The following is a 20,155-nucleotide window of genomic DNA, read 5'->3' as shown; positions in this document are numbered from 1 at the left end:
AAAGATCTGTTTTGTCTCTCCAACTCTTGACATGGAGGATGAATGTCTAAAATGTTTACAAGAGAAACTGAGTTTTTATTTGGAAAAAAAAAAGATAATAGAACAAAAAGAGTACGAGCAAACGGATGTACTGGTCTCTATAATTCTGGGTGGGATAAATAAACACCATTCCTTGGAAAACAGTTTTAAGAAAAGGAAGGGACAAAATTCTCCCTCAACTAGGAAATAGAAAGGATGCTTGAGCTTTCAAACCACTTACAGTTGTAAACAGTGTGGGTGGGAAAAAGCAGTAAAGAACAACTAGACCCTGTGAAGTTTCAACAAGAGAAGTGGGTGTATAACAAATAACAAAAAATGCAAGATACAGCTACAAAAACAGAGAGGCATGAGTATCCATAGGAAAGAAATTGTACATTAAAGGAGAGCTAATCTGCACGGTGGTGTGCAGAGAGAGTAAAACCAAAATCAGCTATTGGACAAGAATGAAAGGTCACCCAAATACCCTATACCAACATTTGCCTGAAAAAGAACAAAACCCACACTTTGCACCAAACTCTCCCAATGGATGGGTCTCCCCTTGGGAGTGAAGGAGCAGCCTTACTGGGACCCATGGCATAAATGGGCAGAAAGTTGCAGTGGAAACGCAGCTCCCTCATGATGAAAGGCACGCACCTCTTCCTTTCTCACGTGCTGAATGAAAAGAGCAAAGCTCTGGAGGTTTCAGAGAAACAGCAGCCACTCAAATAGCCGCTCCTTCAAACCTCAAGGAAGGAGGGTCTACTGTCTTTCAAGGGCTTGAAGGGGAGTGCTTTCTGTCTGAAGCAGAATCTGAAAAACACCCACTTCTCACTTCTCCGACAGGCGTTTCTTGGCTCCACCTGTCTGATCTCCCATTACTTACTGAGTGTTGGATTTTTCTGTTTACAATTCCTGACTTGGAGAAAGGGAGCTCTTTTTTAAAAAAAAAAATTGTTAGATTATTAACACATTTAGGTTAAAACATACCAAATAAGGTTGTGTTTGCAGCCCCTTAGAAAATGATAGCATGTAAATGAAAATCAAAAATTGATGCTTACTTAAAACAGAAGCTCACACTTAAGAACAAAAGGATAGAGCGTGATCAAGGAGTCAAAATGGAAACTGTTCCGAGTGAGAAGAAATCCTGCGTGAGGTGCATCTGGATTAACGATGACAAGACAGATCCCAGGTAGGAGACGCAGTCCTGGTGGGACTGCAAATACTCGGCCATGGCTCTGACACCATACCAAAGAGTAAAGAAGTTCAAGATAAAGGGGACTCTTACGGAATTTTATAGATGAGATGTGCTTTCTTATCCCTCACATGTGTATTTAGAAAGGGGTAAGTTCAAATTTTTGTGAGCGAAGAAATAAAAAATGTGTTTTAAATGAACATCAAGCCTTAGATGAATTCTAGGAGCCAGTGAACATAATCATACCCAAAACCGAACATAACCGCTTCAAAGAAACATAAGGAACTAGTACAGTTAAAATATTTGCTCTTATTCTGCATGCTTTACTTTCTGATTTACATTTTCAAAAAGTTCCTTACCTGGGCTGACTGTTCACCTTCTCGTGTTTTCCGTTGAAGTTCAAACTACAGAGGTTCTTTGATCTTGAATGTGAAGAGTCAGATTCCAAATTTGCCTGTGTCTGTTCTCGCAGACGGTCATGAAGAGTTGCCTCCTTTTTCAAGTTCATGTCGGAATACGGGCAGCCAAAAGCACTGGTTTGTATAAAAGTGAGAGCACAGTCGTCAGTTTATAGTGATACATCAGGAATCCACTGTCAACGGAACAGACTTACACCCAAACTTTAAGACCTGAATACAGACATTCTCCTCTCACTGAACATACCCTAATGTTTCTTTTCAGATCGCCCTTTGAGGAAATCTCAGGTGCCAGATCACAGACACTGGTCCGCAGAGTATCATCGGTAGAGTCATTAGCACATACAGTTTTACAATTTTGGAAACTTAAAAATCTAAGACTAACATAATAATGTGCTTCTGGTAGAGTGATGAAAATGTTATATAAACACTTGATTGAAAGTTTTTATTTTCTTATATTTATGGCCTGATTTGACCACGTGCATCACAAAATACTATGGGTAACTATTTACCAGTATCAGAGAATATTCTGTTCTTATTTCTTAACATTCATGTATCCAGAAATACTGTATTTCTGCTTAATCCTTCTGAAACCTGCTAGGAAGTGCCGTGTTTGAATGTGAAGAGACACCTCAGATGAAAACGGAGAGACCACAGTGAAGGCTGGATCCTGAATCTGAAATGTTGTTTGGAGCCTAACTAGCAAGGATCTGCCAGGACACAGGATCTGGTTCTTTCTATAGGCTGATCAGTAGTCTCTGTTAAATTTCTCTGCCCACATCCCTGTCTCTAAAGAAGCCCCAAAGTTCTGCCGCTGCTGAGGAATCAGAGAGCCACTGTCAGGGAAAGCACAGGTGTGACAGGAGGTCACCTGTGCACAACCCTGGGGAAGGTACTTCATGCTCAAGCTTCAGTTTCTCTCCAGTTAAATGGGAAAATCAGATCCAACCCTAAGGGTTGTTGGGACCATGAGAAATCTCACACTGACACACATGTACACACCCCCATTATATGATAGTGGCTACTATTATCCCAGTGCTATCCTCTCCATGTAGGGAAGCACATAGTCAAATGCATCAATATCTAAGCAATTGGGTCTTTTTTATGAGTTTACTTCCAATTTACCGTATATTTGCTGATATATGATGCATAATAAATTCTTTTATTATGAAAACATGAACGTTTTCTTTTGCTATTTTAATGGCATGATAAAATCAGGGACCAATGCAGTTTTTCCTCTATTTTAAAATAGAGTTTTCCAAGGAGAACGTACAAACAATCTAACCCCAAAAAGCCTTTAGTACCAACCTACATCTACAATTGATCTTCTGGACTTTGGGATGGCGTGGTTAGGATGTCACCAGCCTGACCAAACAAGCCAGAGTGAATCTAAACTGGCAACAGGGATGATCATCAGCCTTTGCTGCAGACAGGAGGGTCCCCTTTACATTCATGTTCCGTAATGTGTAATACTTGACATTGATTTATTAGTTTGTTTAGTTATTGATTCAATAATCCATTAACTGAACACCTGCTATAAATCTAGTGAAGATGTATACTAATAAATACAATTTATAATAAGACCAAAAAAGGTACCTCTGATGAGTGTGTACCATAGGTCCATTAAAATTCAAGTTTTTTACATAGATTATTTCTAATATTTATTACTAAATACCCAAAGATGGTATTGACATATTTATTTTACAGGTAAGAAAACAGTCACACACAGGATAAGCAACTTTCCCTAAGTTGACTGGCACTTTCTTAAAAAGCCTCAAAATTGTTCACTTAATTATTTGCACCAATAAGATGGGCAGAAGGGGGACAAGGTTCTTAACATCATCAAAAGAAGAAACATGAGGGGCACCTGGGTGGCTCAGTCCGACTTCAGCTCAGGTCATGATCCCATGTTTCAAGAGTTCGAGCCCTGCATCCTGCACAGGGCTTGCTGCTGTCAGCACAGAGCCCACAGCCCACTTCAGATCCTCTGCTGGCCTCCCTCTATGCCCCTCCCCTGCTTGCGCTCTCTCTCAAAAATGAAAATAAAACATTAAAAAAAAAGGAAGAAACTTGAGAGAACTGTGGTATAATTCTTGTGCACAGAGAAACCAAGGCAGGTATTTACAGGGTAGAGCAGTATTGTTCGCTGCGTCTCATGTCTGGGGGAAATATGTCAGCGTGTGCCAGAGTCCCACGTGAGGACCGAAGATGTGAGTAAGTACTGTTTCTAATAACAACGCAGTAGGAGTTAATTTGTTTAAGCTACAGCATATGAGATCTAATGGGGAGTTTTGAAAGAACTTCCTGCAGAAAAAAGTTGAGGCTATCCTAAGGGAAACTGGGAAGTGTTTATTTCAAGTACAACTGAGTTTTCATTAAGATACTACTACTCTGAAGTTTTGCTATCCATCTAACCCATACGCAATTTAAGACTTTTTTTCTTTTTAGAGAGAGAGAGAGACAGAGAGCACAAGTGGGGAAAAGGGGCAGAGGGAGGAAGAGAGAGAGAATCTTAAGCAGGCTCCATGCTAAGTGCAGAGCCCAACGCAGGGTTCAAACCCACAACCCTGGGATCATGACCTGAGCCCAAATCAAGAGTCAGACGCTCAACCGACTGAGCCGTCAAGGTGCCCTTCACTTTGAGACTTTTAAATGATTCGTTACAGTCATGAGTTTTCCTAATTCCACATCCTCACCTCAACATGTGCTGCGTGGCACTAACACTCTCTTCCTAAGGCTTATTTGTCCAGTTTGTCCAGCACTGTAGACGGCAGCCACAGACCTTCTTGCTCGGCACTCGCTTCAGTTTAGAGAAATTTTGTTTCCCTCAACCTTCACTCAGAAATCAGTCCCTCTAGTCATCTAATCACCTGCTTATTACTTCCCAATTCCATCCTAGCTCCTCTCTGCCTCTGCAGTAATGAGGGATGCAAAACGCAATGGAACACACCGAGTGTCACAAGAACGGAGCGCCTCCCGATTCCACGAGGCAAGCCCTGTGAGAACACGTCTCCAGAGCACACAGATCAGAATGAAGTGTGAAGTGCAAAAGAATGTATCAAATGACAGGAACATATGTTGCATATTTTGGTGAAGAACTTGAAGGAAGATAATGATGGGAGACGAAAGCACAAAAGAAGCAAGGGATGAGGGGCTCTCAGATACAGTTGTCTGCACCCTTTTTGACCTGCGTTGTGCTGGGAACAAGTTTCTGGATTGCAACGCTGTGCTTACTTGTTTTTTTTTTAAATTATTTTTAATGTTTTTATTTATCTTTGAGACAGAGAGAGACAGAGCATGAGCAGGGGAGGGGCAGAGGGAGAGGGAGACACGGAATCCGAAGCAGGCTCCAGGCTCTGAGCTGGCAGCACAGAGCCCGACGCAGGCCTCAAACTCACGGACCGTGAGATCATGACCTGAGCTGAAGTCGGATGATTAACTGACTGAGCCACCCAGGCGCCCCTGTGCTTACTTGTGTTCTCTGCAGAGAAATACTTACGTTAAAGAGAGGGCATCCCAAACTTTGGCCTGCCTTTCTGAAAATGCAGAACCTTACTGAAGTGCATGTGCATGTGTGTGTATGTGTGTGTAACAGCATGCATGATTCCACATAAACCTATACCCATAGGAGAAAAACCCACCGAATTGGTTGTTCTAGGTGTGATAAAACTATTTAAAACTTACCTTTTTAAATGTTTATTTATTTTTGTGAGAGAGAGACAGAGTACAAGCTGGGGAGGGGCAGAGAGAAAGGGGGACACAGAATCTGAAGCAGGCTCCAGGCTCTGAGCTGTCAGCACAGAGCCCGATGCGGGGCTCGAACTCATAAGCTGTGAGATCGTGACCGGAGCCAAAGTCGGGCACTTAACCAACTAAGCCACCAGGTGCCCCTAAAACTTACTTATGAGCTAGGTAAATATTGGGGAAAGGAGGTTCTGAGGACACAGTCTCTTTAGAAAATTGTTGACCTAAGCTGAAATTTTTATGGCTTAAAGTTCTGTTGGTCCAGGTAAGATGTCAGCTTCTGACTGACAGGAAAGCAGTGCATTCAAATTTCAGCTCATTCTGGCCAAGATAGGAAGTGTAAAAACTGCAGGCTGAGGGGAAGCACTGAGCAGCAGCATTGTGTGGAAGACGTGGTTCCTCTGACTGAGCAGCCTGGTTCTGGGTCCCCACTTAATTAAGGGCATGTTTGCTGTTTGCAGGAAAAGAAGCAAGAGACAGCAGGTACTACCATGTTGGCCCATAGGAAAGTGCAGTTTCTAAAACACAAAGACAGTCAAATATCCAAATTTCATATGGTTCGACCGCATAATTGATTAAAAAACATGTCAGCCCCGGGGCGCCTGGGTGGCTCAGTCGGTTAAGCGTCCGACTTCAGCTCAGGTCACGATCTCGTGGTCCGTGAGTTCGAGCCCCGCGTCAGGCTCTGGGCTGATGGCTCAGAGCCTGGAGCCTGCTTCGGATTCTGTGTCTCCCTCTCTCTCTGACCCTCCCCCGTTCATGCTCTGTCTCTCTCTGTCTCAACAATAAATAAACTTAAAAAAAAAAATTAAAAAAACAAAACAAAACAAAAAAACAACATGTCAGTCCCAAGCTCACCGACAGCAAGGCATATGAACGGAGGGTAAACGCTAAATAAGGAGGAAGGTGCCAGCCAGCTGCAGACAAGTTTTAAAAGAGATTTTCTAACAGATCAAAAAATGGAGATCCTAGTAGTCCTCTTCATAAACAGCAAGAAACATAAAAACGATGGCAATTAGAAATACTACTTTTGCTTTTCCGAATCTTTTAGTATAACGTTAACATTGGAGGATGAACGGGAAAGTAAAAGTAAATTTTATTGGTATATATATTTTTTTTCTTTAGAAAATTGGCCTGTACTCCTTTGAGGAGCACTCCCGACTGTTGCTCTGTCTTCGGGTCACAACGGGGCAAGGCCGGACGCAGCAGCGCCTGGCAGCTGAGGCTGAATCGCTGCCTTTTGTGTCGGGCCCAGGAGGACCCTCAGCCTTTGGATTGTCCTCCTTTTTGCTCACAGGTTGGTGCAGTTTCCCCATATTCCCAGGACCAGTCCTGATCCAAGGCCGAAGGTAATTTGCGAAACGCAGTCATCCATTCTAGGATTCAAAGGTCCAAACCTGAACGGTGCCCACGGCTGATACCAGCGCTCATGCCGTCGTTCAGGACTCTGGGCAGCCTCGTGGGCTCCGAGTCTACCAATGAGGCATATGCCTTGGTCCTTGTTCCTAAATGCCTGGTCTGCTGCTACAGCTAGAATTCGGGGGCCCTACTGGGACAGAAGCTCTATGTTCCTACTTTCTTCTTGGCCCCTTCACAGGATAGGATTTCTGCCTCCCAGTCCCAACCCCAGAGCGAGGATCCACTTCCCAGATACTACCTGGCTGGTCTTCTGTGTGCTTGTCACCCTCAATTATTCTCTATTACCGTGATTTGCCCTCTAATTGGATCCCTACGTTCATCATGGATTCCCCATCTGGTCCCAATTCTGAGTCTAGAGGGTGACTCCTGATTGCCCAACCTCTCGGACTCCGGTTTTGCTCATTCTACTACGTTATCATCTTGTATCAACACTCTGTTCATTTTCTCATACCTAAGCTGCAAATTTGGTTTCTGCTTCTCTTTGACTACCCTGGTCTGCTGAAAACAATGGGCCATGTTCTGTCACATCCCAGGTAGTGGGCAGTTTTGGCCAGAAGGTTATAACTGAGTTGTCACAACTTTTCTAATGGTAGCTTCCCAACCAATGTACAGCTGCACTGGCCAGAGTCCCAGGCCAGTCCTCCCAGCCTGGAGCAGTCTCCTCCAGGCTCGAAATCCCCTCTTGTTCCCAAGTACTGGCGACCATTTTCTTTCTGTGACATGACATTAAAATGTTGGGAAGCATTACAAATTTCAGCAAGACAGCAAAGATGAAATAGCCCCTTCAGTGCTGTACTTCCAAAAATAAATAAACAACAACAACACAGAGGTCAGCAGTATTTCAGGAAGAATGTCAAGTCGTTGACAACCTTTCTCCTGATCTTGAAAAGTGAAGTTGCCAGAAATAGACAGTAGCTCCCAGGAGGAGTCCTGCACTAGCACTACGCCCTCATCTAGCCCACGAATTAGAAACAGAGTGAGACTTTAAAGAGTTCTTTTCTAATGTAACTAACCTACCCCCTCGATGAGGCTTACTGCGTTCTATATTTTAGCCTCGATTTTTTTTACAAGCCAACTATATGCTTTTCCTCCTATGACCCAGATAAGCAACCCAGAAGAATTATATCTCACCTGGGATATTAGATTCGAAGTCTTTTCATCTATCTTTGAAAGACAAAGAATACTTGTTGGAGTGGGAGGAGGCATCCTATTTGGAAGCATTCATGGAAGAGGTGGTCTGAGGGGTCTGCCTCTCCGAAACAAAAGGCAGCAGGGAAGTACTGAATGGCTCCCTCTACCAGATCATGAGAGAGGTCACGGAGACTTAGCAGAAAAAGGGGGTCAGCGAGGAAATGGGAAGGAACTAGATAAATAAATGCCGCCCGCCCTGTGATTTGGCCCTGGGCCCTGAGGCGACAAGACCCCATTCTCTGGCAGGTGACTGGCATCCTACCGGTCATGTAAGAAGACCAGCAGCCCGCCCACCATACTCCACCCCACACTCTTTCCCAGTAGACTGAATACTGCTTGTTCTGTCATTTAACTTTCTGAAAATAAGTCATTCCTTTTCAATCTTTAATACGTGGGTAGTCTAAACTTAACATAGTATAAGAATGTTAACTGAACATTTTTTATTCTTAAGAAAATGCTGATTTTTTTGGCCAAATGGCACTAAAAAACATGATACATACTCCAGTTCAGATTGCTGAAATTATGGAATACCTATATAGTTTTTACAGAAACTTTTAAGAGCTAACATGACTTAAATTATTGATGATTTTGCTTCTATGAGGATTAAGAGCACGTACAAATAATATGTTGGAAATATAGACCCAGGAAGAAAGAAACATCATAATTTTTAAAATATGTACTGAGGATGTAACACAATTTCTATTATGTTGTTCTCAAACACAGAGATGGGCAAAAATCAACTGGCATAGATGTCAGATTCTAAGGTCTTAGGGCCAATTTTCCTCAGATTCAGGCGGCTTTAAAATAGTTGCTCAAGACAAGTTACAGGCAAATTTTCTCTGATTCTGACTAGCCTTGCCCATAACACAGCTGATACCTCACTTAATTGTCATTAAAAGCATTAGAAAATTGAATGCACACAGTAAAAAAAAAAAAGTATGAATATTAAAAACAAAAGTTTCCTAAGTAGAGTTAAAATAAGTCGATAGCTATAGAACTCACAGTTCAAAGAGTTGGATAAAATAAATTTCGTTCTAGAAACAATTTTTTGTGGGGGTAATGCAGCCCATGAAGTCACGCTAGATATTGTGAACTTGCTGCAATGGTCAGGTAGGAAGTTAGAAGAGAATCACCGTGCAAATGGAGGCTATAATCAGGATAGTGCCAAAAAGCACAGGTTTAAGAATCAGAGGAAACTGGATTAAAGCTGTTAGCACCAGAACCTTGGGCAAGCTATTCCACTGTCTCCTACTCCCTCATCTATAAAATGGTGATGAACAGCTTTCTCATATGGACTTTTGTGAAAACCAAATGAGACAAATCAAGCAAGGTCCTGGTATTGTGATCACCATGAATCTTTAATTCGAAAAAGGCCTTCTATGATACAAAATACAGTACCAATGTTCCTATTTATTGTGGTTATTATTTTCCATTCTATAATGCTTATTTGGTTCTTTATTGCTTAAAGCAACTTTATTGAGGTATGACTGACATATAAAAAGCTGTATATACTTAACGTATACAACACGATGAGTTTGAGATAAATATACACCTGTGAAAGACCATCACACCGTCAAGACCATAAATATACACATCACCTACAAAGTTCTCCTCCTGCCACCTTAATTATTTTATTTTATTTTAGTTTTTTAGTGGTAGCACCTTATGGAGCACGTAAGTGGCTCAGTCGGTTGAGTATCCTAATTCTTGATTAGGGCACAGGCCATGATCTCATGGTTCCTGGGGTTGAGCCCTGAGTCATGGCGGAGCCTGCCTGGGATTCTCTCTCACTCTGCCACCACTCCCCCATCCCCACTGGAGCACACACACCGGCACATGCATGCTCTCTCTCTCTCTCTCTCTCTCTCTCTCTCTCTCTCTCTCTCTCAAAGTAAATAAACATGCAAAAAAGAGAACATTTAATTTAAGATCTACTTTCTTAGCAAATTTTAAGTATACACTATTAGCTATACGCACTGTGCTTTATAATAGATCTGCAGAATTTATTGACCTTGCATAACTGAAACCTTGTACCTTTTAACCTGTCACCTCTCCATTTCCTCCCCCCCAACCTCTAGTATCCACCATTCTACTCTGTACGAGTCTATTTTAGATTCCACATAAAAGTGGTATCATACAGTATTTTTCTGGCTTATTTCACTGTTGTAAATGGCAGGATTTCCTTCTTATTAAACAGCATTGTCTGTTGTATGTGGATGTCACATTTTTTCAATCTGTTCATCCACCAATGGGTATTTAGGTTGTTTCCATATCCTGGCTATTGCAAACAATGCTATAATAAACATAGGAGTGCAGGTATCTCTTCAAGAATCTTATTTCAGTTCCTTTGGATATACACCTGAAGTGGGGTTGTTGGGTGATATGGTAGTTCTATTCTTAATTTTTTGAGGAAACCCCACACTGTTTTCCACAGTGGCTGCACCATTTTCTATTTCCACAACAATGCACAAGGACTCCCATGTCTCATGCTCACCAACACTTGTTATCTTTTTATTTTTATTATAGTCCTCCTTACAGGCGTGAAGTGATATCTCATTGTGGTTTTAATTTGCATTTCTCTGATGATTAGTGATGTTGAGCATGTTTTCATGTGCCTGTTGACCTTCTGTATGTCTTCTTTGGAGAAAGGTCTAGTTAGGTCCTTTGCCCATTTTTAAATCAGATTATTTGTAGGTTTTTTGTGATTAAGTTGTAGGAGTTCCTTACATATTTTGGATATTAAACCCTTATCAAATATGTATGGTTTGCAAATATTTACTCCCATTCCGTAGGTTGTCTTTTCATTTGTTTGTGGTTTCCTTTGCTGTGTGGAAGCTTTTTATTTCAATGTAATCCCACTTGCTTATTTTTGCTTTTGTTGCTTGTGCTTGTGTTCTTAGTATCACATTCAAAAAGTCATTGCCAAGACAAATGTCAAGGAATTTTCTTACAAAGTAGGCTTCATGCCCAGCATGGAGTCCAATGTGGGGCTTGAAGTAATGACCCTGAGATCAAGACCTGAGCTGACGTCAGGATTTAGTTGCCTAACTGACTGAGTCACCCAGGTTCCCCAAGGAACTTTTTACCTATGCTTTAGGACTTTTAAAGTTTCAAGCCTGACGTTTCAGTTTTTAATTCATTTTGAATTGATTTAAAAAAATTTAATGTTTTTATTTATTTTTGAGACAGAGAGAGACAGAGCATGAGCAGGGGAGGGGCAGAGAGAGAGGGAGACATAGAATCCAAAGCAGCTCCAGGCTCTGAGCTGTCAGCACAGAGCCTGATGCGGGGCTCGAACTCACGGACTGTGAGATCATGACCTGAGCTGAAGTCGGACACTTAACTGACTGAGCCACCCAGGCACCCCATTTTTTTGAATTGATTTTTATGTATGGAATAAGAGTCTAGTTTCATTCTGCATATGGATATCCAATTTTCCCTATGTCATTTATTGAAGACACTATCCTTTCTCCATTGTACATTCTTGGCACTCTTTCAAAGATCAGTTGACTATATATATGTGGGTTTATTTCTGTGCTCTATTTTGTTCCTTTATGTGACTACTTTTATGCTAGTGGCATACTTTTTTGATTATTATGCTTTGACTGTATGATAGTATAATTTGAAGTCAGGGAAGAGTGTGATGCCTACAGCTTTGATATTTTTGCTTAAGACTGCTTTGGCAATTCAGGGTCTTTCTTGGTTCTGTATCAATTTTAGGATTGTTTTTTCTCTTTCTTTGAAAAATCATGTAATTTTGATAGAGATTGCATTGAAGTTTTAGATAGCTTTGGGAAGTATGGATATTTTAACAATTTTAATTCTTTTAATCCATGAACATGGGATAACTTCCCATTTATTTGTGTCTTCTTTAATTTCTTTAATCAGTGTTTTATCATTTTCATTGTACGTACCTTTCACCTCTGTGGTTAAATTTATCCCTAAGTATCTTATTCTTTTTGATGCTGTTATAAATTTTTTTCATGTTTATTTATTTTTGAGAGAGAGAGAGAGAGGGAGAGAGAGAGACAGAGCATGAGTTCAGGAGCGGCAGAGAGGGGTTGAGCTGTCAGCATAGTCTGACATGGTGCTCCAACTCATGAACTGCGAGATCATGACCTGAGCTGAAGTTGGACGCTTAACTGACTGAGTCACCCATGTGCCCCTTTTTTTGATGCTATTATAAATGAAATTTTCTTAATTTCTTTTCAGAAAGTTCATTGTTAGTATACAGAAACATAACTGACTTTAGTATATTGGTATTCTTTCTTGCAAATTTACTGAATTCATTCATTAGTTCTGATAGTTTTCCAGTGTAGTTTTTAGAGTTTTCCATATGTAAGATCATGTCTTATTCATTTTACTTCTTCATTTCTGATCTAGAGTCCTTTTAATTTTTTTCTTGCCTTATTATCTGGGCAGCCCTTACAGAAATATGTTGAACAAAAGTGGCAAGAGTGGGCTTCCTTGTCTTTGTCTCTTCTTAGAGGAAAAGCTGTCAGCTTTTCGCCACTGAGTATAATAGTTGTAGACTTGTCACGTATCACCTTTTATCATGTTGAGCTACATTCTTTCTATACCTAATTTGTTGACAGTTTTTATCATAAAAATGCTGCATTGTGTCAAATTTTTTTTGGCATATATTATGATTATATGATTTTTATCCTTCAGTCTATTAATATGGTGTATCATGTTTATTGATTTGCATTTGTTGAACCATCCTTGCATTCCTGGGATAGATCCCCCTCAATCATGGTGTATGGTCATTTTGACGTGCTGTTAAATATGGTTTGCTAGTATTTTGTTGAGGGTTTCTGCGTCTATGTTCATTAGGGATACTGGCATATAAATTTCTCTTTTTTGTAGTGTCCTTGTCTGGTTTTGGTATTAGGGAATTGCTGACCTCATAAAATGAGTTTGGAAGTACTCCCTCCTTTTTACTTTTTTGGAAGAGTTGAGGACTGGAATTAATTCTTTAAGTGTTTAGTATTATTCACCAGTAAAATCATCTGATCTAGGATTTCCCTTGGTTGTGAGGTTTTTGATGATTCATTCATTCTCCTTACTCATTACTGATCTGTTCAATTTTCTATTTCCTCATGATTCAATCTTGGAAGATTGTATGTTTCTAGGGATTTACTTTCTAGGTTCTACAATTTATTGGTATGTAATTGTTCATAGTAGTCTCTTGTGATCCTTTATATGGATTGCAGCTGTAATTTTTCCTCTAATTTTATTTATTTTAGTCTTTTCCCTCTTTTCTTAGACTAGCTAAAGGTGTTTTTAATCTTTTCAAAAAGATAACTTAGTTCCATTGATCTTTTTATTGTTTCTAATAACAATTTCATTTATCTCCACTCTAATCTTTATTAGATTACTGCCATGTGCTAATTTTGGTCTTATTTTATTCTTTTTCTCCTAGTTCCCTGAGTTATAATGTTAGGTTGTTTATTTGAGATTGTTCTTTTTTCTTTGTGTAGGCATTTATTGATACAGATTTTAATCTTAGACCTCCATTTGCTGCATCCCCTAATGTTGTGTCTCATTTTCCTTTGTTTCAAGGTTTTTTAAAAAAGTTCCTTTTTGACTTCTTCTTTGAACTATTGGTTGTTTATGAGTGTGTTAACATTCATATATTTCTGAATTGTCTAATTTTCCTCATGTTACTGATTTCTAGTTTCATACCACCATGGTTGGAAAAGATACTTTATATGATTTCAATTTTCATAAATCTGTTAAGATTTGTTTTGTTACCTAACATATGATATATCCTGAACAACGTTCAAAGTGTGCTTGAGTGTGTATTTTGTTGTTTTTGGATAGAATGTTCTCTGTATGTCTATTATACGCACATGTTCTGTCTGTACTGCTCAAATTCATTGTTTCCTATTGATTTTATGTCTGGATAATCTATCCATTGCTGAAAGTGAGGTGCTGAAGTCTTCTACTATTTTATTGCTACCTATTTGTCCCTTCACTTCTGTTAATTTTTGCTTTGTACATTTGCATTCTCCAATGCTGGCTACATATTTACAATTGTTATATCCTCTCAATAAATTGACTCCTTTCTCATTATATAATGACCTCCTTTATCTTATAAGATAATTTTTGACTTGGAAGTATATTTTAATTTGACATAAATCTAGGCACCCCTGCTCTCTTTTGGTAACCATTTGCATGGATTATCTTTTTCCATTCCTTTATTTTAAGCCTATGTGAGTCCTTAAAGCTAAAGTGAGTCTATCCAGGCAGCACATAGTTTGATCTTTTTAAAAATATGTTCAATCACTCTATGCTTTTTGATTGGAGAATTTAATCCATTTATATTTAAAGTGGTTATTTAAAGGCAAAGAATTACTAATGCCATCTTGTTAAGCGTTTTCTGAATGTTTTATAGTTTGTTCTCTTCTTCCTCTCTTGCTGTCTTCCTTTGTGATTTGATGGGTTTTTTTTGTTACAATATACTTTGATTCCTATTTCTTTATAGTATGTGTATCTACTACAGGTTTGTTTTCTTTGTGATTACCATAAGGTTTATATAAAACATAGTTATAATAATCTATTTTAGGTAGCTAATAACTTAAATCCATTGTATTTAAACCACTATACTTCTCCCTCCCATTTTTTATGTTATTGATGTCACAATTTACATCTTTTTATATTGTTAATCTATAATGGATTACTATAGCTATAGCTATTTTTAAACTTTTTTCATTTACCTTTTTTTAGAGTTAAAGTGACTGATGTACCACCATTACACTATTAAGACTATTCTGAATTTGAATGTATATTTACTTTTACTAGTGAGCTCTATAATTGCATATTCGCATGCTGCTAATGCCAACATCAAGATGACACAAATGATAGAATTAGTTCACAAGAAATGCAAAGCAGCCATAATAAAAACCATGCTTTAACAAGCAATTATCAATGCACTTAAAACAAGTGAATAAATGAAAACAATGAGTCTAGGATATGTGCGGAGAAAGAAAACACAGGGAATTTTGTCACTGTGCCATTACTCAGGTCTTAAGGTCTCTAACTGGTCTGCCTCCTCCTCTCCACTTTTCATAGCCTTCATGTTTCTTTTATATATAAAGTCCACGTTTTAGTGGGAGTAATAGAGAAAAATATGTCTGCTCCATCTTTCTGGTTCCTAATGATGATTTTAATGTTAAGAAACTTTACTGAAGGCTCTTCCTTTCTTTACTTCTCTTTTTCAGGGTATAATTTATTCTACTCATCTAAAGCACCTGAGGGATCCTGCAGCAAAAGAGGCTTTAGCGACCAGGTTGAGTTTCAATCCTCCTTCTACCGCCAGTCCTCATCCTCTACAGATCATGGTCTCCTCACATGTAACATGAAGAATCTCATTCTACTCACTGTGTCAATGTAAGGGTTATACTGGATGCAGAGTGCTTAATATAATAACTGGTGCACGTGCATTTGATGAAGGCTGTTCCAACCCTAGTTTATGCATCTATAATTCATAATGCTGTTAGTTATAAGGATTCAATTTTCATATTGTAGATGAAGTTCAGGAAAAGGGAGGCATTATTTCTTTCCTTCCTTCTACCTGTTATAAATGTGCACTCTTAGACTCAAATTGAAATTCTTTTGTGGGGCGCCTGAGTGGCTCAGTCAGTTGGGCATCTGACTTCGGCTCAGGTCAAGATCTTGCGCTCTGTGAGTTCGAGCCCTGCGTTGGGCTCTGTGCTGACAGCTCAGAGCCTGGAGCCTGCTTCAGATTTGTGTTTCCCTCTCTCTCTGACCCTCCCCCGTTCATGCTCTGTCTGTCTCTCTCTGTCAAAAATAAACATTAAAAAAATTTTTAAAAAAAGAAAGAAATTCTTTTGCATACATTCAAGGATCCCCTTGATCTGACTGCCTTGCAGAGCCCTCTTCATTTTAACCATCCATAAAGCCTAAATTCTGGTCATATCAGAAAAATCAATGCTTCCTAGATTTAACACAAATTTTCCAGTTTTTATGAATATTTATCTCATTATACTATTATTTGTATATATGCATCTTCTCTAAGTTCCTTAAAATAATATAAGAAAATAAATTATTCATATAAGTGTAAACTGAGTAAGATTGGGCTATTTTATGCCTTAGCATCTCAGGAGGATATCAGTTACTAAGGAAATAACAGATACATAGATATAAAATATACATACCTGTAATTTATCCATGTACGGATGTCACTCGAATTGATGCCATGCAAGATTTCAAACATAAAACCCAGAAAAAAAGACTTAACTATCTCAATCAGCACAGAACTTCACTCCTTTAATCAATATCCTCTAACTCAACCCATTTTGGCTCTTTTTCCAGTCCCCTTATTTAGCTAATTTAGGTTGAATCCTTCCTCCTAAAAGCTGCCTCTGTTCTTAGAGAAAAAATAATCTAAACTTTCTGGCATCTCTGCCCACTGCCCAGATGAAACAACAAAGGCCCAGCTGCAGAGGTGGAGAACCAGCCGCTTCCTGGAGAATATTTAGCCCTTATCACAACTTAGTCCCCTCGGCTCCTAATGTGGTTTTCAAAATACTCACAAATTTGAAACTGATAAGGCTAGACTCTATGCCAAGAATAGGAATTCCACTGGTGTACACAGAAATAGATAAAAATAAAATGCAATCTCCATTTATTTTTGTTTCATGTGAGATTTGAACTTGGTCGTTTCATTAATGTCTATTCTAATAGTAAAAAGTCAAATCTAACATATGACATTTACTTGATATTAATTAGGAGATACTCTTTAACTGAGTATACAAAAATGTTGTTTGAACTATTCTGTTGCAGGTAATGTTTTCACTAAACTAGACAGGGAAGGAAAGATGCATCAAGAATGAGAAGGGCGCCTCCTGGGTGGCTCAATCATTTAAGCATCCAACTTCGGCTTAGGTCATGATCTCACATGGTTCATGAGTTGGAGCCCCACGTCAGGCTCTGAGCTGGAGCCTGCTTCAGATTCTGTGTATAACTCTTTCTCTGCCCCTCCACCATTCACACTCTGTCTCTCTCTCTCTCTCTCTCAAAAAATAAATGAAACACTTAAAACAAATTCTTTTAAAGAATGAGAGTTAAAGTGTGTGTGTGTGTGTGTGTGTGTGTGTACTTTTTCCTCTAAAATATTTTAGTAGACGGTTACCAAATTTTCTAAATTTCAAAAAATTCTAAATTATTCTAAAGGAATGTGATGGTGTACTAAATGGCACAGTAATGACATTTAAAATTTTATGCTGAAACCAGCTTAATGTACTAAGTAAGTAATTTGTATAATCTATGCACGGAGAAAATCTGATGAATAGAATCTGCCGTTTAAAAATTTCGAACAGAATACTATTTATATGGTTAAATTAAGCAGTAAATTAAACAGTTATTAAGATGCTACATCATTAATTCAATCAAAACAATTACAGTAATTATTTTGTGTTTCTGTTATTACAAAGGACATTTTTATTAGTATATACCAGTTGTTTTCACTTTTTTAATTTCAATATTTTGGTTAAGTGGTACGAACATCTCAAGGTTACTTTTTATGGCTTAAATTCTCAAGTGCATTTTCAATTGAAGTATTCTAATTTGAAATACATTTAATTTCTGCAAAGGTCTTTAAAGTATAGTTTTCTTCTTTCTATAAATATGCATTGTCTTAAAACAAAATTTCACTCAGAAGGGAAAGCTTTTTTCAGGACAGCTGTCCAAAGGGCATCTGAAGAAGAATTCAACTTAAAAATGTTCCAAGGACAATTTTTAAAAATTATCCATAAACTAAAGGCATGTAATTTGGCTATGGATCATAATGAAAAAATTCCATCTTTTGGATGGTTTTAAATTTAATATATTTAATTTAAATAAAATTGTCAAAAACTATTTGGATATGCATGAACATATGTTTACCTATGCATATATTTAGACACACTCACAAGCATCTAACCCTTGTTTAAATGCTAATATTGACCCAATGTTGAACAGGTCATTCAAATGCTGTCTTGGGATGTTTGTTCTCAAAATGATAAATTCACCGTCAATTTGACAAACCCATAAGCTAAGACTAGGAGTGCAGTCTGTGTGATGGAAAAAGCAAAACCAAACCAGCCCATGTCAGAGAACCAGGCAGCCTTCAACTGCCTGAGCTAAGAAGTTCCAAACACTAACAGATAAAGGAAAATTAACAGAAGTCTTGCTGCCCCATCATTCTCTGTAAGCAGTGCAGTAAAGAGTCTTTTGGAGTTTAGATCTCAATTTAGGAAGTGACCTTTTATCATTCCACAGTCTGCAAATAAAAACTCATCTGTAGGTTCAAATATGCACAGGCAGACTCCATATTAAAGAATTTGATTGCCAATTCTCTTTCCTCTAAATTAGTTAACACACCAAAGGCAAATGTGTACTGTAATTTAGTGTGTGTAAAGCAGTATCATCCTAATTAGAAATAAGAACCAACATTAGAATTAGAGATCTTTCATTAAATCTTGAAGGGAGCTGTTTAAAAACAGGGTTTGTTTTATTTTTAAATAAAACAATCTTGAGATATTAAAGATTGGGGGCATCAGTGTAATCAAGGTTAAAAATGAATGTCTCCTTCTTTCAAGAAAAGATGATCAATACTACTTTTCCTACCATAAACTATTCTAAAATATTGTTCAAGTAATTTAGCTATTGGGTATTGAGAATCAACGTGCAAAATATTTTCTAAAAGATGACCAGGCTAATCCAAAATACATACACGGATATTTTTGTTTCTACCAAATTTAGGAAGGAAGATTCTTTAAATATTTAAAGAGAGATACCACCAAAACAGCCTCATTAGTCTAGTCTCATATTCATAACAGGTTATACTTCTAAAGTTTTCACCCTACGCTACACCATATCTTGATTTAAGCTCTCTTTGTATGTTAATCCATTCAATTCTCACAGTATCCCTATTATTATCTTCATTTTAGAGATGAAGGAACTGAGGCACAGAGATTTTCAGTCAGTCGTTCAAGGCCACATTGCTAAGAAGTTGTAGAGACAGGATTGAAACCCAGGTAGGCTGATGCCAAGGTTTAGACTTTCAGCTACTGTGCCAACCTGCCTCTGGCATTCGAGCTTTCTCTGAATGTTTTGGAAAAAATAAAAATTTTGGAACATCTGGCAAAATGCCTTGCATATACTAGGTGCTCTGTCAAATGGATATTGATGATATTAATATATTTATATAACATTTTTGGCATGGTTGATGACGTAGAGAGAGCAAGTGGGAAAATTAGAATACTTTAAGAATTTAAGCTGTTTGGTGTTTTTTAAATTTCATTCTGAAATCTACTGAGTTGCCACAAGAATAGTACATGTACTAAAGACGGGATTCTTTAGAAACAAAGGCACATTCCTTGCATGGAACGAAATGTAATGTGAAGAACTGGCCATCTGGATAATTTTTTATTGGGACAAGCTGTAATTTATAAAACTGTGAGAAAGGAGAAGAAAATAGAGAAGAGATAGCCTTGATTTTCTGCCAGAAAAAGACTTTAAAGCTCTGTCCCTAGCATGTTTTTAAATGAGAATTTAAATACTTCATTATCTACATACATCTTCACTAAGGTTGCATCCACATGGCCAAATACAACATTCTACCTAACAGAGCTACACGAGCATCCAAACAGTATCCTGTTTTAGTGGAGGCCGGTACGAGGCAAAAGCAGCTGCCATTTCATTTCATCCACAAAGATTTTCAGAATGCCACTGTGCGCACAGCACTGTACTAGGCATTATGGTAACCCAAGTATGGCAAAGATCCTACCCCAAGGGTCAGAAACCAAACAAAGATCTAAAAGATAAAAGAAGCTGTTTGTTGTGGTTTATTGTATTATGGATAGTACATGTTTAATAATGCATGATATAATTTAACAATAGAAGTATGTACTTAATATTTAATATACAACCAGGCATTATGATAAGCGCATGCCTCATTATACGCAGTATTGCATTAAATAAATAAAACCTAGGAAGGGAATGTTTTCATAAAATCGTTTTTGCTACTGCTGCTGCTGTTTGTTAAGTGAGGACTGAGGAGGGCACAGGGGCAGGTTCTTGAAATAGGACTGGTTTAAGTCAGTCCCAAGGGTGGAGACAGAGATGCAGGACCGGGAGAAGAGTCCCAGTGGGCCAGGGAGCAGGACTG

At 38.4% G+C, this 20,155-nt stretch overlaps 1 protein-coding gene across 3 annotated transcripts in view; it reads right to left on the bottom strand.

Annotated features, from left to right (window-relative positions):
- Positions 1 to 20,155, bottom strand: part of L3MBTL4 (L3MBTL histone methyl-lysine binding protein 4) — a 442,113-nt gene that overhangs the window by 117,163 nt on the left and 304,795 nt on the right. For all 3 annotated transcript variants that reach the window (XM_019418424.2, XM_019418426.2, XM_019418425.2), the window contains exon 15: positions 1,570 to 1,743. In XM_019418424.2, coding sequence (XP_019273969.2) covers positions 1,570 to 1,743 — 174 coding nt within the window. The remainder of the gene's footprint in view (positions 1 to 1,569; positions 1,744 to 20,155) is intronic.

This window comes from Panthera pardus, unplaced genomic scaffold, assembly GCF_024362965.1.
Source record: "Panthera pardus isolate Hobbes unplaced genomic scaffold, ASM2436296v1 HiC_scaffold_15, whole genome shotgun sequence".
Lineage (NCBI taxonomy): Eukaryota > Metazoa > Chordata > Mammalia > Carnivora > Felidae > Panthera > Panthera pardus.
This window is presented reverse-complemented; position numbering and strand designations above follow the sequence as displayed.